The 22,253-nt window shown below is 43.4% G+C and overlaps 1 protein-coding gene across 1 annotated transcript in view; it reads right to left on the minus strand.

The window, feature by feature from the left end:
- The window catches only part of LOC134602707 (proton-coupled amino acid transporter 1-like), a 115,350-nt gene that overhangs the window by 85,020 nt on the left and 8,077 nt on the right, over positions 1-22,253 (minus strand). Inside the window, exon 5 of the mRNA XM_063447864.1 lies at positions 14,163-14,258. Coding sequence (XP_063303934.1) covers positions 14,163-14,258 — 96 coding nt within the window. The remainder of the gene's footprint in view (positions 1-14,162; positions 14,259-22,253) is intronic.

Consider the following 22,253-nt stretch of genomic DNA (forward strand, 5'->3'; position numbering starts at 1 on the left):
ATCAATGGGTCTGATGACCAAGAGGTGTTGCACAAAGCTGACAGGGCCGAAGATTGAACTTTAAGAGTGCTGATGCTAAGGCCCTTATCCAGACCTTCTTGCAGGAACTCCAAGATTTCAGTGTTGCGAGGGCGTATGAAGTCAACTTGCTTGGCCGAAGCCCATTCTTGAAACACATCCCAGATTCTATGGTAGCATGAGGACGTAGAAGCCTTCCTTGAGTGTAAGAGGGTATTGACCACTGCTTCTGAAAGGCCTAATTGTCGAAGTCTTTCCTTTTCAAGACCCACACCCCCAATTTGAGGCGTTCCGGATGAGGATGGAATATTGGACCCTGCGTTAGCAGATCCTCCAGAACAGGCAGGGGCCGAGGCTGTTCCTGGCTCAACATTGACAATAGGGGAAACCACGGCCTTCGAGGCCAAATTGAGATTACGGCAATAACCTTCTTCCCTTCTGACCAAACTTTCCTCAGGAACCTGGGTATCATGGGTAGGGGAGGGAACGCATACCCCAGATCGAACGACCAAGGAAGAGATAGAGCATCCTGGCCCAATGCCTGACTCTCTGGGTGGAGGGAGTAGTAATTCTCCACCTGGCGATTCCTGAACGAAGCCATCAGGTCGATCTGGGGCATGCCCCACCGATGGGTGATCCAAGCAAAAACTGACTGGTGAAGTTTCCATTCTCCCGAGAGAATTTCTGTTCTGCTGAGAAAATCCGCCGCTACATTCTCTGAACCTGGGAGATAGATAGCCTTCAGTCCCTGGAGATAGGTCATGGCCATTTCCATTAAAGGAGCTAGTTCCTTCAAGAGCTGCTTGCTCCTTGTGCCTCCCTGGTTGTTTACATATGAGGCCACCGCTCGGTTGTCCGTCTTGATCAACACCCAGGAACTCCTGATCTTTGGAAGGAACACCCGAATGGCCTTGGAAATAGCTTGTAGTTCTCTTAGGTTCGAGTGGAGCCGACTTTCTTCTCGGGTCCACCTCCCCTGAGTCCACGAGGAATCGAGGTGGGCACCCCAACCAGAAGAACTGGCATCTGTCGTAATAACGGTCCACGGAGGCTCTTCCAAGGGAAAGCCCTTTGCTAGGTTCTTCCACCAGTTCAACTATTTTCTTACTGGCAGTGGCAGAGATATCTTCTGTTCCCAATCCGTCTTTTCTCTGTCGAACTGGAGAAGGAAGCAACTCTGTACAGGGCGAAACTTCCATTGGGCCCACTTCACCAAACCTATCGTAGACGTTAAAGAACCCAGGAGACTCATGACTTCCCTTGCCGAGGCCCTTCCGAGAACCTGGAGCTTCTTGACTTTGTCTTTTATCTTCATGACCCTCTCCGGAGACAAAAACACACGGGCAGAAATGGTATTTATCACCGCTCCGAGGAACACGATGGTCTGAGATGGAATCAGGGAGCTTTTTTCTATATTGAGAAGCCACCCGTGATCTTGCAGGATGTTCATTGCCATTAATGTATGATGCTCCACTATTCTTTGTGAAGGCCCTATGATGAGTATGTCGTCCAGGTAATGGAATATCTCGATACCTCTCATCCTTATGACGGCAATTAAAGAGACAAGGACCTTCGAGAAAGTCCTTGGCGCTAAGCTGAGGCCAAACGGAAGCCCTCGGAACTGAAAATGTCTTCCTAAAGCCCAGAACCGAAGGAACTGCATGTGATTGCGGTTTACAGGGATTTGGTAGTAGGCGTCTTTTAAGTCTATGGAGGTCATCCAATCTCCCGTTTTTACGCACTTTAGGATAGTCTGTAAGGATTCCATTTTGAATGTCCTTACGTCTAGAATGGCGTTCACTCCTTTCAGGTCGAGTGATGTCCAGGGAGGCTTCAGAGCAAAATTCAGTAGCAAGGCTCAAATCCTTGAGACTCTCCAGGAGATGTTCTCTACGGATACCTTGACCAATGTCTTCCTCCAAATTAGCGAGCCCTGGAGAGAGTGGTCAGCGCCACTGCCGGATGAAGGGCGGAGCCTAGCACCAGATAGGCTTTAATTAGATCACCATCCATACGCTTTTCCATAGGTTCTCTTAAGTATGCCATGGAGTCTATAGGAAGCGTGGTCTTTTTAGCCATATGGATCACTGCAGCATCAACCTTGGGAACCGAATTCCAAAGGCAGCAGTCCATGGCAGAATAAGGATAAGTCCTCGTGAATTTGTTTTTCAAGGTGGACTTCCTCTCCGGCTTATTCCATTCCTGAAGGATCATGTCCCTTATAGAGGAATGTACCGGGAACGTTGGTCTATTAGGTTTCAAGTCCTCAAAAAACCTGTCAGCCTCTCTCAATTCAGATTTTTCTTCCGTGAGGCTAAGAGTGTCTCTGAGGAGGGTAATAAGTCTATCTATAGATTTAGAGTCCAGAGACCTGGAGGCATAGTCAGCTTCCTCCTCCCCCTCATTCAAGACCTCCCACAGGTCAGGATCCTCCTCAGAGCTGGAAGACTGAGGTTCCACTCTGCGTCTCTTAGGAGGGCCACCACATCCCGTGGTAGACTTAAAGCCCTCAGCAATTGCACGGGAAATCCAAAGTTTAAGGTCGTCCTGCGGTGAAGTCTTACTGGGGACATTAGCCGCTTCCGACAAGCATTCCCTGCAGAGATTCCTTCCAGGTGGAGCTGGTGATGAACAATTGATGCATCTGTTGGTCTTGTCTCTTCTTGCTGGAGAATCCAACTGTTTGCTGGAGCTGAAAGAAAGCCATATATAACATATATTACAGGCTCAGTATGGCACTCTTTTAACAACAACCCCCCCCCCCACCAAACAAAATAAATGGCTCACCTATGTTTTCTAGAGAGGGATCTAGCAGAGGCAGAGGGAGAATCCATACTATGAAAGGAACAAATGCAAAATCAGAAACACATTCCTAATAAGCCCAAAAAGGCAAACTGGTAAGTAAGCAAACCCAAAGCCCCCAACAAAAACCATGAAAACAGGCAATCCTACCTCATAACGGCAGAAAACACCCTCCAGGCAGCCAGGAGACAGCAAGAAGGAGAACTGGCGAAAATTCAGACCGCAAATCAGAAGTTCCGAACAGCTGACAGGCAAGTGTCAGTATTCCCCTGTTTAAATACCTCTGCGCCCGGTCCGCGCATGCGCGGAGCGATGGAACGCGGCCGGCGCGAGGCACTTCCGGGATCGGCTATTCCGCGGCTGGAACGCACACCGCGGCAAACCAGCAAATCCGCCCGAATACAGCCCCCACAAGGACAGCAACTCCCAATAAGCCCCCAGGGGCAATACAGGGCACACAGGCAGGAAACAACACCCAATAGAGCCCAACAGCACCCTCCATCAGGATGACTGCAGTATGGATCCCCAAAACACTGCCAACAAGGTAAGTGCGGGGATTTCGACCCCAATTACTAGGGGCACTTCCAGAAACAAGGGGAAATTTTTAAGGATAACCAACCCCAGGAAGCTTAGAACAGTGTCTCCCTCAGAACACTAAACATACATCCCACGCAGCAGTTCAGTACTTACTCTGAACCTGACCCAGTTAGTCCTGCTCATGCAGGCTGTTTACTGGGTCCTTCAAATGAAGAGAGGCTGAACTTCATTTGGAACGAACCCACGACAAACGCAGGAAGGTGGCCATAAAATAAAAGTAAAAAAGTCCTGTAGAACTTGCTAAGGACAGGAAAAAAGACTGTGGTGTAAGGGGAGGAGGGACTCTTTATACCTATCAGTCTAATTAATTAATCTAATTAATCCCTGTCCTGTGACTGCTAAGGGATGCTGCCATGATTAGCCAGGAATATAGGTTTATTAAAGCAAACTTGTCAAAGAAATATTGTATGACTAGTACCACCTAGTGGTGACTGCGTATATATACACAATTTTCTGGGGTCCTTGAGAACAAAAGTATTAACCAATGTGTTATCTTCTACATCTTAGTTTTGTGCAACTTCAGCAAATTTTAATAAAAATACTACAATATGGGGGGGCGGCGCTTGACTACTGAAGCGAATGGTCGCATGGCTGAAGAGCTCCAGGCCACTACAACCAAAAACGGCGTTTTCAACCCTTATTAATGGGTTAATCTATCCCCGTAGGGACCCCAAAGCATAGGGGCCCGGCCACATCAGCCACCGGATCGGAGACAGCCAACCGCGGTAAAACCCACGCCGGTAAGCATGGAGGCAATCAGAGATCTGATGGCGGAACACCACCAAAAAATCTCGGCCGATGTGGCATCACTCAGGGAGGCCTTGCAGGGCCTGGACGGCAGGCTAAGGATGGTGGACACACCCATAGAAACCCACGGCGGCCAAATTAAGGAGCTGCAGCAGGCTATTACAGAGCTTAAACAGCAAAACAAAAAGACCGAGCTGAAACTCGCCACGATGGAAAACAACCGCCGCCTGAAACACTTGAAGATCAGAGGCGTTAAGGATGATATACCTGATGCTGAACTGCCCCACTTCGCACGCAGGCTCCTCACAGCACTGCTGACCCCGAAGTCTGCTAAGGCAGTGACGCTGGAAGGCTTATTCCGCATCCCAAAGCCTGCAACAGCCCCGACCACAGCTACTAAAGATGTGATCCTTCAATTCCAAACCCAGAGGGACAGAACCGCAGTCCAGACAGCTGCCAGAGAACACCCAACTTACCTTTTTGAGGGCATGAACCTTGAGTTCTATGCGGATCTCTCTGGGGCCACCCTGGCTTGGAGGAGAGCCCTGCGGCCATTTACTGCCCACTTGCGCACACACCACGTGAAGTACCGCTGGGGCCCTGCGCACACCCTGCAGGTTAACAAAGGCGAATCCACGCACACCATTAGGTCCCTGCAGGAAGCAACGATGGCCCTGAGGCATCTAGGCTTACCCCTGGACATGCCTAACTTGTCTAAGCCTCCGACGAGTCTCCAACAACCTCCACGCTGGACAACAGCTAACGCCCCGGAATTTGTCCCCAGGCGGCCATCGGACTTACCGGCAGATGCGGCCACAACCTGAACTTCAATGAAGACTGAAGGTCCCATAACCCAGGGCTCCGGCCCATACCCACAGGAACTTTAGCCTGAACAACTACCTGCATTTCCGAGACTCTTATGTTCCTGGTCCCGAAGGTTTATGTGACTGCCTATGGACGACCACTACCAGGGCAATTACTGCCCTATCATATATATAGCACCTCAGGACAGTTGGCTAACAGCACCCGGTGCTCCCAAACACGACACCCACCACGCTGAGCCACAGACTGACCTATCTACCTAAGCGAGCGGATGGCGTCAGGGGACGGCTTGCAGCTCCTTTTATTTTTATTTGTATTATTATTATTGTACCAGCGCCCGTCCGGGTGAGAGCGGGACTTATTAAGTGCATATGTAGTTTTTATACGCTGCATACCTAGCGATGGTTATGTTCCCTTATATTTGTCCTAGCTGTAGGACAGCCTGCCACCACACATCTCACACTACCCCCTTGCTTGGGAGGCCGGAGGTACCTCATGCACTTAACACTGCAGGCCCAATCCTTACACGCCATAATCTGGTTATTGCTTATCCCGTCCTAGGCCAACGCTTCTCACAAGCATACTGTAAATATCTCTCACTACATTAATAGCCTAGCTGACCGATCCCCGGACGTCATAGCCCAGTTAAACGTCAGCCTGCTTATGTCATATAAACACACAAAGCTTCTCATGCAGTTGTTCCACTGCCAAAGACCATCCGGCAACACTTACGCCTGTTTTACTAACATGCTTGACATGCCATCTACCCTCTTCCTCACTCTCCCAGACAGGGCACAGCAACACTAGCGTTAACAGCACGACTTTCTACCCGGGTTCAGATGTTCCCATCCACCTACACTGTACTTGAGCATTATGATAGCTGCCCTTACTACTATTATTTTACTAATTTTCTTACCCATTACGATTTGTATATATGCTTTTCTTTAACTTCTGTGTTTAAACATTCAACGTTTACGTATTGCCTGTTTACCTCTCAATTTACAAAAAAAAAGTGCTAGTATTTAAATGCCATACCTGTGAATTGCTGTAATACTTTACGACTTGCAAATGCTATTGTGGCATAGTGAGTTGCTGTGTTTATGTTAGCACACAAAAATAAAGAATTAAAAAAATAAAAAATACTACAATATAATAGTATCACTTGTAAGGAGTTCATTTAAGTAAATATATATCTTTTCAATGCATATTATGCCTTACCCCTGCTCTATGGGGGTCAGCATAGTAAGAGTCTCTTGTCAGAAACAACATCTAGTGACCAAATATTATGCTGGTAATTGAGAAGTAGCGTATTCACAAATCTTAATGTCAAGAGCAAGAACCAAAAAACATGATCTGAACGCACTGACTTAGGCATGGCTGGATAACGTCTCACAAAGACTAAATAATGGCTATGCACAAAGAGCAGTAGTAAGTCAAGCGATGCATTACAAAATAATACACACAAAAATGAGAACATGAAATGTATTTATTATTTTTTTTTTATTTTTTTTTTAATAAAGAAACGAAGATTGAGTGATTATACAAAATTTTAGTAACAGCTGATGATCTCAGCCAAGCCAATGCTTCTGCACCAATCAAATCTTTTCTATGAGCAACATTAAAGGACCACTATAGGCACCCAGACCACTTCACCTCATTGACAGCCGCTAGAGGCGCTTCCGCGCTTCTCACCGTGATTTTTCATTGAGAATGCTTTCCTATGGACTGGCTGAATGCGCGCGCGGCTCTTGCCGCGCATGCGCATTCAGCCAATGACATCAGAAGAGGGAGGAGAGTCCCGGCGCTGGAAAAAAAGTACGGGATTAGCGCCACGGGAGTGGGACCCTGAGGGTGGGGGCGCCATCAGGGCACTACAGTGGTCCTTTAAGCTGAATTGCAAGTCTTAATCTGTTTTTTAGTGGAAGTGCCTTTAGTGGCTGTCAGGAAGACAGCCACACGTGCATTTAAAGGGACACTATAGTCACCAGAACAACTACAGCTTATTGAATTTGTTCTGGTGAGTAGAATCTTTACCTTCAGGCTTTTCGCTGTAAATACTGTCTTTTCAGAGAAAATGCAGTGTTTACATTACAGCCTAGTGATATTATTACTGGCCACTCCTCAGTTGGCTGTTAGAGATCCTCCCTGGGTCATGGCTGCCTAAAATGCATCCAAACATTCAGTATCTCCTCCCTCTGCATGCAGACACTGAACTTTCCTCATAGAGATTCATTGAATCTCTATGAGGAGATGCTGATAGGCCAGGGCTGTGTTTGAATTGTGCTAGCTTTGCCCCTGATCTGCCTCTTTGCCAGTCTCCGCCACTCCTATGGGGAAGCATTGTGACTGGATCAGGCTACCACTTCTGATGATGTCAGCAGATAGCTTGCTTTTATGAGGCAAACAGCATGCAGAGTTACAGCTTCAGGCTTGAATACAAGTAAGATTTTGGAGACATGAGGGGCCCAGGTTTGTGTTCCTGACCCTATAGTGACCCTTTAACCCTGCAATAACAACATTGCTGTATCTATGCAACGGCAATGTTTTAGACTGCAAGGTTAAAACTAAAGGGTCACTAAACCCATACCACATCATTAACATTAACTGGTATAGTTGCAAAATCAGAGTGATGTGGGACCTATGGCTACGCAAGTTTTGGCCATCTGTTACAGCTTGTTTTGCCCTGGATGGGCCTTATACTGCATATAAGAACAGGGTGGGGTATGTAATCTGCTATAACTTTGGTTCGCCAATCTGCTTACCAGTTATAGTGTTTCTATTACCAGTGATCAACAGTTGTAAGCGTACTTATCCATGAATGTCTTGACTTTCTGTGTCTAGTTGGGGCAGCCAACCATCCTGAGCTTTAGTCAAGGCACAGTAACTTCAGGGCAGTGGATGTGATTTGAGCCACCATGAAACCCCCCCTCCTTACTAGGTTGTACATGAGATCTAAACAACCTTCACATTTGGGATGGGTGCACAGTTTGAAGCTGATGGCCGTTGTGCAGTGAGCCTCGGGAGTACGGGAGGAGTTAAACACTTTAAGACAGTGTGGTGTTAGGTGTAATGGGGACTCTGGGGGTACCCTGGGTGGAGCTCTGCTGGAGAGATGTAGCATGGGAGCTGGAGGGCTCTGGCTTTCTTGGGAGTTCCAGAGAGCCATGGGCTGTTCTGGATCTTTGGCTGCCAGCAGAGTTGTCGGGCTGCCCAGTGGGGCTTGGGAAACTTTGCTATTCATGTTCACATACCTTACAGCTTAGGACAGGGATTGGGGTAAAAGGAACAACAGTGTATCCTCTGATGGCATCCACTGCCTTGGAAGAGAAAAGTCCTCTGGACTGTGTGCTCTCTATTTTACCTTTTTCAGTGATCTGCTTTTACTTCCAGTAGTGTCCCTAATATTGTTCGTGTTAATTTATTTTATTGCAGATGGGTAACTGCTTTTATATAGCAGTAAAGACAGAAACCTAGCATACTATAACCATAACATATATAACTTTACACCAGTCGGTTGTGGTGTGCCGGAACCGACAAAGCAGTAGGCCTGTAATAAAAGTGGGCAAAAAGAAAATACCATAAAACATAATTTGTGTAACAAACTTAGTTTATTTGGATGAGTCACAAAAAGCTTGTCTTAATTCTTTAACTGGATTTGGTATGTAAAGAGTGTAGGCGGAGGATTTCTAGCGCCCCATAGCCTTGATGATATGAGCAGGTATGCGATTTGCGGAAGCTGCAGATGCTGGCCCTTTGCGAAAAGAGTGTCCTGAAAAATTATTGGAATCTAGACCGAGCATAGTTAACAGCAGCCGAACATAAAGCATGAATTTTGCTGTTGTAAGTATGTATTTGTGCAGTTCTAGTAGGGGTTGGTGTGGTTGTTTCTGGACCGTAATGAGATAAGTGTCCAAGACTTGCACCGGGCACCATTTGTTTATAGTAGGGTACAAGGAAATTTTAACAGTATGTCCTATAGGGCTGGTTTTTGATTTACTTAATAGTCTGTGTTTCTCTGCAAGTCAATAATTCTCAGGTAGTCTGGGGTAGTAAATTCATTGAGACATGGAACCCATAAAATGCTAAGTATATGGCAGTTTTGATCACCGTATTGGGTTCGAAAGGAGCAGAATCTAGTAAGTCAGATAGTGAGTGGAAAATTACGTTGTGTATGGGTAGTCTTTGAGAGGGAACGTGTGTATATTTTTTTTTAATGCCTTTCAGTAATGTCTTTATCTGATATGATGAAAGGAAACCTGTCGTGTTGGGTTGTCAAATAAGATTGTGGTGCTGGATGCCCGTAAGGTACAGTTTTATTGTATTAAATGATAATTTTAGGTTAATGTGGCAAAAAGAAGTGAACCCTAATATTGCTTCCAACGCAAACATGTCATGAATGTTAAATTCCGCTATAAATTTAGTGAATATGTTAAAAGCCCTATCGTAAGATTTTCTAGTGTTGACGGAACGTGCAAGGTGAGAAACGTGACGTGCAGGATTTAAAGGAAATTTTCCTCCGTTTTCCTGGCACTGCAGGTTCCCGCTCCCTCCCACCCCCCAATCCCCAGTTGCTGAAGGGGTAAAAACCCCTTCAGTCACTTACCTGAGGCAGCGACGATGTCCTTCGTCGCTGCCTCCTCCTCCGGCCGCTCCTACTACTGACTCCGTCGGCCGGTGGTCAAGACTGATCCCGCCCACCGGCCGGGGAGACCTAATGCGCATGCGTGTCAATGCCGCGCATGCGCATTAGCGCTCCCCATAGGAAAGCATTGAAAAAGATTTTCAATGCTTTCCTATGGGGAATTGAGCGACGCTGGAGGTCCTCACCCAGCGTGAGGACGTCCAGCGACGCTCTAGCACAGATAATCTGTGCTATGAGTCAGGAAGTTCCCTCAAGTGGCTGCCTAGTAGACAGCCACTAGAGGTGGAGTTAACCCCTGCAAGGTAATTATTGCAGTTTATAAAAAACTGCAATAATTACACTTGCAAGGTTAAGAGTAGTGGGAGTGGGCACCCAGCCCACTCCAATGGGCAGAAGTGGTTTGGGTGCCTGGAGTGTCCCTTTAACAAAGCATTCAATCCATTAGCATGTCTTGAAAGGGTGGGGCAGGAGTAGCCAGTCTGGAAGCGGTGGGTAGTGTCAGGAAGAAAGCCTGAAAACGAAACTGAGACTAGTGGTCAGCTGAGATGTGCACCCTGGAACGTGGATACAGGTGATAAAGAATTGACAAGTGGCTGCTACCCATGTGAGTCATCTCAACAATCTCATGATGACCAGAGATGAAGACCGGCCTTTATTTACAGTGTGGCAAGTGGCTAAATTATCTGAGTAACACCTGACCGCGTGACCGGACCAGTTTGGACCCCAGACAATGGCATCTGCCACGATCGGGTAGAACTCAAAACAAAGCTGAGGTAGCGGAGAAGCTGGGCAGGGATTTAACGTGTGTTGGCCAGGGTCCCCAAAGCCATTGGTCTCCCCAGATGGCCGCAAAACCGGAGTTCGCTGCGGCATCTGTCCATAGTGTAGGTGAAATGTCAGGGGGGGGTATAAACATGGCTTGCCCGTTCCAAGATGTGAGAAAAACCCGCCGCATACGTAAATTGCGTGATTATCTTAAGTGATACATGAAGTGTCTGAGGTGAATTGTGGAAATAAAGATAGTAAATGAGAAATAAAGGATCTACGCTGTGGTATGATCCTCACAGCAAAATTGAGCGACCCCAGGACCGATTGAAGTTCATTCTGGTTGCAATAACCTTGTTGTAAATAGTGTTCAATACTTGCCAGGGTGCGCTCAATCTTATCTTGTGGGAGACTAGCTTGCATGTGGATAGAGTCCAATTGCATCCCCAGAAATTGCATGCTAGTGTCTGGACCTAAAGTTTTGTGAGGAGAGACTGGGATAGTGAGGGATTCAAACAGAGCCAACATGTATGGAAGGCTACTTGGAAGGAGTGTGTTGTTTTCAATCGTGAGGAAATCATCTAGGTAGTGAAAAACTGATAGACATCTACACACATTAAGCAAGAACCAACACAAAGATTCCACAAACGTGTCCAAAATTTTGGGGCTGCTCTTGGAGCCAAAAGTAAGTTGTGTGAAAAAAATAATACCACCCCTGCCATTTAATGCCGTGTAGATGCCAAAGGGAAGGGTGAATGGGAAGTAATTTGAAAGCATTTACTACGTCCGTTTTACTTAGCCATGCACATATAACATATATCCAGCTAGGGGAGACAAAATAGAATATAGTGCAACACTGGAGTCCAATAGGGAAATCTATATGTGCCAATGGGTCACTCACACTTTGTGTTCAAAGTACAGGCATTCAGAGATCTTTAGATGTATATCTTCTTGGTTCTTGATAGTATGGGTCTCGGTCATGTGTAAAAATAAAATGTAACCAAGTAAAGCGACTGTTAAACAAGTGTGCAGTATAAAAATGTGTTTACTTACACAGAAGTTAAAAACAGCTGGCATCAGTTAAAAGATATTATCAATTAATTCAACGCGTTAGTGTGAGTGACCCATTGGCACATATAGATTTCCCTATTGGGCTCCACAGTGTTGCACTATATTCCATGTTGTCTCCCCTAGCTGGATCCACCCTATATGTTATATATACGTTGATTGAAGATTTGAGGAGATCTTCGGGTTAATCCTAACCTAGAAGGGGAAGTCAAGTATTTATACATGGTTATATGCACTTTCAATCCACTTAAGCACTTTATTCACATTTAAAGGAACAGTCACTTTATTCTAATTGTAATTCATTGTGATACAGTGAAAGATTTTTTGTATATTTTTACTTAGCCATGCCCCTGTACCAGCTGATAAAATGGCCCCTATGGCATTATCGATAGTGGCATACTGTAATGAAAATTCTTCGGAAGGTATGAGGGAATGAAGGCTGGGGGTAGTGGAGGAATGTGGTGCTGATAAGTCAATTATCAGTCTGGGTTTGAGTGAGGTTTTTTCCGTGACAACCCCTATGGGGTTGGCTCTCCAAGATGTGAAGGGTGGGGAAACGAAAGGTCCCAACAAAAACCCTTGTTCTACCTCTGTTATAATGAGTGTATGTACTAACTGTGGGTCATCTAACGTGTAAATGGTCACATTCTAGTGTACCAGTTGGCAAGTGTACCAAACTGGTGTGGAACCCTTCAGACAGTCCAGTGATAATGTAATTAACCAAATGGTGTGATGGGTGTTGTAATAGTGTAGCCAATAACGTGAAGTTCACGCAAGTATGATACGGTTTAGGGAAAGCTTTATTTGGGCACATGGTCTTTAAATGAGCCCTGAAACAGTGGGAACATAAGTGCATTAACCTACAGGAGCTAAAACCACAATTACCCGCACTAAAATTATTACAAATCTGTGATTTGCCTAGGAACACGATGTCCCTACCCAGTTTATCATTCAGGCTTCTGGCAGGTTTTTGAAAATTAGGGACAGAGTGGACCTGTTCAGTTTCCGCCGTATTAGGGCAAAAATTGATGCTATGTGCTGTAGATGCACATACTGCACAAGCTGGGGGTCTGAGGCCTGCAAAGTATCTGCAGAATAACTCAGTGTCCAGCTTGCTCCAATGTATGCTGAAATTTAACAGAGTCCGAGTCAGAGCTGCAGCCACCTTTGCAGAGAAGGTGGTAATCATAAAAAGCAGTACCACCGTATTTGTGCCCCAGATCCACCATCTTGTGCATATACACGTCTAACTCTTCTCTTTTCTCAGGATATACCGAGCAGTAGACGTCCCTATAAATGCCAAAACCTAATACAAATTCTGGTATGGACAGTTTTTTTGTTCAAACGGGGGTCTCTTGCCCTTGGAAGCAATGAAATATCCCCGTATGCAAAAGTCCTATTCTCAAGAACATCCTGGGAGGCAATAAGCAGTGAGACCAGGTTAACGTCCTTGCCTTCCAGAATGTCCTTTTTAAGGTGAGATGGGACCATATGCGAGGGGTTAATACATTCAGGGACTGTAATTGATGCCAAAGAATTACCGGGCCTGACATCAATGGCTGTGTGACTGGAAATAGTTGGGTTTGCAGAAACCAGGGGAGAACAAACTGCCTCCAACTTTTCCAGTCTATAACTAATGGTGCCAATAGATGACAATGATGTTATCACAGCATGAAAAGCCAGCAACTAAGACCCACTAGGCCCTTATGAAAAATGCTAATCGGTTAAATTATTTAAGGATACTACCTACTTTACTCAATAGCCTTCCAGCTGAAGTGGTAGAGGTTAACACAGTGAGGGAGTTTAAGCATGTGTGGGATAGGCATAAGGTGATCCTAGACTTAAGATAAGGCCAGGGGCGAATTAAAAGTATTTTGAAATATTGAGCAGACTAGATGGGCCGAATGGTTCTTATCTGCTGTCACATTCTATGTTTCTATGTTACATATGTTGCAAGAGGACAATTACAAATACCTTTTAACATAATGCAGCTTAAAGGGATCCTATAGTGCCAGGAAAACAAAGCCTTTTTTCCTGGCACTATAGGTTTCCAAGAAGCCTCCTCCCTCACGCGCCCCCTCCAGCAGGGCTGATGGGGTTAAAACCCCTTCAGCCACTTACCTGAATCCAGAGCCGATGTCCCTTGGCGCTGGGTAGGGTCAGGCCTTGCCCACGCTTTTCCCCCATCGACGTCAGCCAGCGGGTCAGACCTAATTCAATGCTTTCCTATGGGGAAAATCTAATGCTGGAGGTCCAGCGTCAGATAACGGACCAAAGGTCCGTTTCGATTCCAGAAGCGCCACCAGTGGCTGTCTGGTAGACAGCCACTGTTGGCAGACTTAGAGCTGCAATGTAATGTGATTCTCAATTAGCTTAAGTGGTCTAGGTGCCTTTAATTCATTAAACTCATACAACTTGCTAGAGACGCTTCAGACATTTACTTAATTAAAACTGCATGTATAACAATGAAGAGCAATAGTTTTCAATAATACGGAAGTAGGAACTATATCTACTGTGAATTTCCCAAACACATAAAGATATGTTCAACTAAGTAAAACAAGTACAAAATGCTGTTTCATGGTTACCTTTTCCCATTTTAAAAGAGTTTCCTGAGAAAATTTACCATTTTGACAAAAGTTAACTTGAATTGCAGCAAACAAAGCACAGATCAATTTACAAAATGCATATGTTTGAGGCCTACCTTCCCCATATAGAATGTGTACGCATCCAGTGGCTGGGAGCTGCCTGCATTCCATACATCACAGTATCTCCATAATCCACAAATGGTCTCTGGTCCCTAGAAGAAGAAAAAAAATTTTTTTTACAAAATAAATGCTTTTCTGATCATTACATGGTAGCATGTACTTATGGGTTAGCTCCTCCCCTCACAGCAGAAACTATAGGAAATTGAACTCTGAAATTAGTATAAATAGATATATCCTCTACCCCTCAGGCAGTCTTTTTTCTATCCTTCACAACCGTTTGGAGGAGTCTGATGGAGCTCCAATAGTGATGGGGAATGGGGCATACGGGCTTACAGTTTAAATAATTTAGGCTGTCAGTTGTTCAAATTTCCATTTGTCTTTGAAATACAGCCCTACAGGAGTTCACCTGTCTCCATTTCTGTTTAGTATGTAAGTACATTATGAATTTAGACTTTATTAAAGACTAGTATAAGTACCAGGGTTTCTGTTCTTTCAGTGGCTTACATAGGCCTTCCTTCTATTACTAGATCACATTAGTAACAAACTTCCGGTCAAAGTAAGAAAGGCATATGCCCACTAACAAAATGGTGGAAAGGGAATCGGAATGGATGCGATTTGTGATGGAACGCCACTTCCGATTGCCCTAACTATATACAAACAAGAAACAGGTGGAAGAGCTGACTTCTCTACATCCCAGCTTCCAATTGGAGGAACGCTGACTAAACGGACGAATAGGAAAAGCAGCTAGAATGAATGGAAATTATATGCTGATGGAAAAAGCCCATAATTTCAGGTGAAATGCATCTCGGACTACAAACCTTATTTTGGACAATTACACTTACCATTTATGTAGGTTTCTAAACTTATATACTTTTTTTTGTAATTGTTTGATTTGAAAATAAATATTTCTAAGTCATACTTGGCTTTATCCACTACCTGCTGCTAATGAAGGGAAGGTGCCCCCTCTATAGGCACACAAACCAATATACTCAGAGCCAGGTTTCAGTGGCTCTGAATAAGGGAAGTAAAATATTTGAATTTAAAGTCGATTTACATGTATAGACCATACTACACCAGAAAGTTCTCTCTCACTTTTGTGTCATTTCTTGAGGATTTCATCTATGGACACTACTGCTGATGTGATTTGAGCCCGTCTTTTAGAGGCTCTTATCAATGTGAGTTGACACACGTGTGCTATACATTATCTACCTATTTTTTAATAGATTTACACTATATTGTTTTTTCTAGTTTTCCTTTCATGTGTGTCTACTCATCATTTGAGTTAAATATTTTAGGGTAAGTGTGTACCCTTTATTTCAATGTGTAGCGCTCCACTCATATAGCTAGTATAGGTCTGAGTGTTTAACTCATATCTAGCTGGTTTGTTTTTGTGCATGTGACTATACATTGTTGGTTAATAACTCTGCAGCGGCCTCTGCTGACTGAACAGAAATGTTTACAATTACATAATGATGGTATGCAAATTAGGGCTACCAAATAAGTTCATGTATTTATTATAATTGTTCTTTCTCCGATTTTCTGTATATTTGTATTTTAAATGTTTTTCACCACATGCTTAAGGACAAGGTGGCCCTTTTCAAAATAAAGTATTGTGTGTTAGATGTATGTGCCCTGGTTGATTTATCCAGAGATTCAGTAACAGTTTTTGGACCTGTTGGCTGACTGCTTGGTCCCAGTGTCCCAGGACAAGAGAGCTAGGTCTGAGAGCTACAAATGCAATTTTAAAAGCAATACCTGATCACAGTCTTGGCCTAGGTGTGGATAGCTGCCTGGGAGAGGAGCTGAAGAGGCAAATGCAGAGGGGACAATACCTGGAAGAAGAGAGAGCTGCAGCCTGGCCAAGTTTGGGCAATTGAGGCTAAGGATTAATAGGTTTGTGCTGCTTAATAATGTTTTTTATAACTATTAGCCATTTACTGTCCTTTCTGCTGCAAGGGGAGGAATTAACCATTAGTAAATGCTGCTATGTACAATAATCAGGAAAAGAAAATTACGGTAAATACGAAACAATTTTCCATATTAAACCATTTATTATCCGTCATCTTTTTTTAACTGACAGTCCATGGCATATTTTTTTTGTTTAACCACTTAAGGACCGTTGACGGTTCAGGACCGTCATCGGAAACATCCCATTGAGGGTCCTGTACCGTCATAACGGAAATATTTACTTACCCATTCGCCTCTGTTCCCTCGTCGGCAATCGCCGTTACTCCTGGTCTGGGGGGGACTGCCTGACAGCCCAGACAGTCCCCCCTCGGCGAATTAGGCTCCCGCGGCCATGTGAGCGCTCTGAAAGAGCGGTCACATGGCCACAATAGGCGTCCGTGAATCTGCCTGACAGACAGTCCCCCTGCTGGTGAAAAAAAAAGATAAAATAAAGTTTGAAAAAAGCAGTCAATGTAAAAAAATAAATATATATATATATATATATATATATATATATATATATATATATATATATATATATATATATATAAATAAAATACAAAATACCCCTGCACTCCAACAAAAAAAAAAAAAAAGAAAAATAGTACCTGGTGCTCTGGTGGCTTAATCATAAACAAAGTGAAAATACCGGCACTCAAGGTTTTCCAGAAGATAACTTCTCCATTTAGTGCGGAAGAAAAATTTGATGTTTCAGCTCCACTGGGGAGCTTTCATCAGGACACCTCAATCCAAAGCGCTTGGGTGGTATGATCCCCACCTGAGAAATAGCTCCAAACAATCCGACAGCAATGTATTGTTGATAACTTTTTTATCACTATTTTATTATATATTGTATTTCTTTTATTATATTTTTTTTAACATTAAAGTACTTTTTTAATTGGACCATAGTTTGCTGCTGTCGGATTGTTTGGAGCTATATCTCAGGTGGGGATCATACCACCCAAGCGCTTTGGATTGAGCAAACCGGAACTTGCTCATTAGCATGTGAGTAGGCTTAAATTATTTATTTCTGCTTACACTCCTTTTTTACGGTGTACACTATTGTGGTTATGTTTGTTTATCTCCACATATACACGGAGGGAAGAATTTGCTTTTACACCTATATCCTTGAGTGGGGATCATACCACTTCAAGCGCTATCAGAGGATCCAGGTTTTACAGCTCCATTACACGAGAGTGCACATTTTATAGTTTTTACCTACCCTTGCTTCATAGCTCTACATACTTCACCATATACGATTTTTTTTATTTTTTTTTATGAGGATACCCCCTACCACATCTATTACTTGAAGAATTGCCTCTGCACTTGATCCATAGGCGGGGATTATTCCACCCAGGCGCATACACTGGAGCTGTATTGAAGCTCCAGGAAAGTGTGAGTGCACATATTTTATTTTATTTATTACCACTACAGTTTTAAATCCTACACTATTATTCCTTCTCTTGTTCTCTCCACATATACCTTGTCAAGGATTACTGAAGCGCTGCACCTACCCGCCTGTTTTTAGGGTCAAATATAAGGCTTCATTTTCCTTTTTTTATTTTTTGAAATTTGCAGGATTGGTTATGTTGCCTTTGAGAGCGTATGGTATGATGGCATACCATTTACCTAGCTCTATGCCCATGATGGCATACCATTTGCAAAAGAAGACAACCAAAGGTATTGCAAATGGGGTATGTTCAGTCTTTTTAATAGCCACAAACACTTGCCAAAGTTAGCGTTCACAATTGTTTTTTGCATTTTTAAACACACAAACAAACAAACAAACATAAATGCTAACTTTGCCCAGTGTTTGTGACTAAGTGGCTACTAAAAGAGACTGAACATATCCCATATTGAATACCCTGGGTTGTCTACTTTAAAAAACAAGTAAATGTACATGTGAGGTGTGATTCAGAGATTTATGATAGATAATGTTACAATGTCACTATTGATACATTTTTAAAATATATATTTTGAGACAGCAATTTCCTGCTTGTACTTATAGCCCTATAATTTGCACACAAAAAAAAAACGCATGTAGGGGGGCGGGGCCTGACCTCCGACCGGATCAGACGCATGCCGTCTGAGCTCCTGCACCAGAACCGGAATATCGGTGCTAACGGCGATCCGATCACAGCTACAGCCCTAACTTTGGACCCACAGTACTCACTAGCTGACGCTGAACACGGGGATACCCCTCAAGTTCCGATCCGGATTCAAAGTAACCTGATTGAGGTCTGCGGCCTAGGAAGGCTTGAGCTGGGGTGAGACGGCCGCTCTCCCAGTTCTCCGGTCGGCGCTCCGCTGCCCCATCCCCCCCCCCCCTTGGGCCGGTGGGGGTCATCCCGGTCCCTATGGCAAACCACCGCTACATTGCCACCCAGCCTCGTGGCCCAAACGCCTCACCTAAAATGGCGACTGACAGAAGCACAGAGGCCAGAGGGAGAGCATACCTTCTCTCCGAGCCAGAGTGGAGCCATGCGTCCTCCGGGAACCAGCTGGTCTGTAATCTGCTGTGGCAAGCAACAAGCCTCCACTACAGCTACCAAGCACAGGAAGGCTCATCACTCACAGCCACCCCTGGTGGGAATGCACCGCCAACTAACGTCCTACCTACACCTGGGCTGCAATACATCCACAGGGGGCACCCGAAAATGCAGAGACCCATGTGATCCACAAGCGGAAAAGATGCCTTACCCTTTTATCGGCACTGAGACCCACAGCGCCAATACCAACCAAGCTGCAAAGCAGAACGGGCGGACAACATCCACAAGGCTGCAAGCGAATGGGCACATCAAAGATCCACAACCCACTGGCTAACCCGGCGCCCCACTACTACTACTCCTACCAGAGCAAACGGTGGAATATGATCATGACTGCAGCAAGGACTACGGCAAGCATATAACACTGTCCACATAAAAGAGACTGCCAGCATAAAGGGGGTGCTTTGTACCTTGTTAAACCAGCTACTAGTCGGGAAGGTGGGGATCTGTACTTCACTAGATAGTACTGTAGTGTCTTTATCTCGGGTAGTGGGAGGCAATGCTAGCTGATCTGGACTCAGGGAAGCGCTTGTAACTAACTAACTGCATAACAACTGAAGAATTTGCAATATACATGCCTGTACTAGCGTAATAAGAGTGAAAATATGCTCCAACACGATGATATTCACAAATGTTTAGTTTTGTTTTTACCAGCATTATAACCGTATTGAAGCGAGGGAAAACAGTATTACAGCGAGAAATAACAGTATTACAGCGAGAAATAACAGTATTACAGCGAGAAATAACAGTATTACAGCGAGAAATAACAGTATTACAGCGAGAAATAACAGTATTAAAGCGAGAAATAACAGTATTAAAGCGAGAAATAACAGTATTAAAGCGAGAAATAACAGTATTAAAGCGAGAAATAACAGTATTAAAGCGAGAAATAACAGTATTATAGCGAGAAATAACAGTATTTAGCCATAGCATGTTACTATATATAAAATGAGGTTGATAATCATAGGAGACTGTGACAATATGTTATGACGACCCTATCCTGTACAACTCTTGAAAGTCCCCCTCTCTTTTTTCTGTACCCCTATAATCACATGCCTCAACAAAAATAAAGAATTAAAAAAAAAAAAAAAAAGCATGTAAACACTGGGTATTTTTAAACTCAGGACACATTTCTGAAACTATTTAGCAGTTTTTTTTCATTAGCTTTTGCATTTAAGTAAAAGATTTTTCAAGTAAAAGTAAAAAAAAAAAAAAAAACATTTTTTTTTTTTTTTTTTAAATCACCATATTTTGTTTTATTTTTTTCAAAGTAAATTATATGACATGATTCAAATAATGGTATGTAAAGAAAGCTCTTTTTATCCTGCAAGAAAACAAATATATAACTTGAATGGGAAGAGGAAAATTACAGCTTAACACATACAACACGACAAAAGTGTTAAAACAGCCCTGGGTCCTTAACGTACAACATAGCCAAAACAGCCCGGTCCTTAAGGGGTTAATAAAAATTAAAGTTATTTACAATTCAGAATCGGTAAATATATTAGCACATGTGGACTTGACTGCATCGCAATGAAGTGTTTATTACAAAGGCAAACAAGAGTAGTTCCTAATTTACTAAATGAGCCACATTAAAAAGGAACACTCCTTGGAAAATGTTGTTTATTAATTTATTTATTTTTAAATAATTTTAGTATATATATCCCCAGCGAAAAAACAAGCTTGCAAAAGCTGCAGACCTGTTGTTTGCAGCATTTACTAGTCACCCCTCTGAAAGTTTGTTCCTGGGGCATACACCAGAGTCTTCACATTGAATAGGCTTTATGCAGGGACTAAATGAAAATCTGATCCTTCATTCAAAATTGGGCAATCTAGTAACATCTTACTCCAGTATATAACTAGAACAGTTAAAAGCTATGAACTGATTGGGTACAGCTCCCTCTGGTATACTAGAGAAAAGGGGGTAACCCTCGGTGGTATTTGAGTATTAATACCAACAAAGGCTGAGGATATCAATCAGAAAAAAATGATTGAGGAATAAAAATTAAAAATGAATTTATTGAAAAATTATATATATGTATATATTAAAAAATGCCTATAAACTTGGCCATCACCCAGAGTGTCACACACTAGCTAAATAAAGTGATTAAACCTAGAAAAAAATAATAAAAGAAAATGGCTTGATAACTGAAGATTCAGGAGTTCCAAAGTTGCACTCCAATTGATATCTGTAAAGCACACGTCTGTGTTACAGAAAAGTTATGATAAACGAGAAATGTAAGGGAGGGAAAAAGGATAAGATCAAATGTAAATATATAGGAACTGACAGTGAGAATGGAAGAAATAAATAGACCCGATAGGATCAATAACAGCAGGTCTGCATCACATACAAGGGAGCGACTTGTCTGGTAAAACTAAAAAGATATATATCTGGTATGTGAGCGCTCCAATAAAAATAAACTAATAATCATGCAATAAAATAAAATAAAATATTGTAATGACCACTATAGCTAGAACCACCACAATGACCACCAAATAAAAGATATATATAATATATTGAATCTAATGAAAAAATGGGCATATACACTGGGTCAATCTATCTAAACAAATGTACTATACACATGTACAAAGTGTATACAAAACTTCATTTATTGTATAAAAAACAAAACATAAAAATATGAAACAGCACCTCAAAATGTCCAGCTCAGATCTTAGTATAGTGAATAATATGGGGCCCCTTATTCATTGTTGTTTTCCACAAAAGACTGATGTAAGAAATGGGAGATGTGCACATAAAAAATAAAAATAAAAGAATGAAAAGAGAATTCAAACGAAAAGGTTCATGTATATTCCGTAATATATGATAGACGGATAGTACCCAAATGAATGAACCGTCTCACGAGGAGGGAGCTCGGAAACCAACCAAACACCCGGGTCAAGACTAAGGGGGTTGCGATTAGGATAACCCCAAATGTGAAATCACATCCACCAGATATGGAACACTGTGGGGATTTCACCAAGGCAACTTACCCTGTTCGTCCGACCTTCGGATGAGGTACTGGGAGCACATCCACTCCAAACAGTGAGAGGTGCAGACAATGCCGTTCCCGCCAGGTCAATCTCCGAAAATCAATGTCGGATCGTAAAGGAAGGACCGGCTGGAAAAATTATCTGAATTTTCCAGCCGGTCCTTCCTTTACGATCCGACATTGATTTTCGGCGATTGACCTGGCGGGAACGGCATTGTCTGCACCTCTCACTGTTTGGAGTGGATGTGCTCCCAGTACCTCATCCGAAGGTCGGACGAACAGGGTAAGTTGCCTTGGTGAAATCCCCACAGTGTTCCATATCTGGTGGATGTGATTTCACATTTGGGGTTATCCTAATCGCAACCCCCTTAGTCTTGACCCGGGTGTTTGGTTGGTTTCCGAGCTCCCTCCTCGTGAGACGGTTCATTCATTTGGGTACTATCCGTCTATCATATATTACGGAATAAAAAGGATAAGATGCTGAAAAAGTGTGGAAGACTGAAAAGTGTGGCAGAACCTAAGTGGATATCGTTTAGGAAATTGCCACAGTAGACAGAAAAGCCTTGATACAAAGTTAGCAAACAGCAGGCTCAATAGATTGGTG

This window comes from Pelobates fuscus, chromosome 3 (assembly GCF_036172605.1).
Source record: "Pelobates fuscus isolate aPelFus1 chromosome 3, aPelFus1.pri, whole genome shotgun sequence".
NCBI classification, from domain to species: Eukaryota; Metazoa; Chordata; class Amphibia; order Anura; family Pelobatidae; genus Pelobates; species Pelobates fuscus.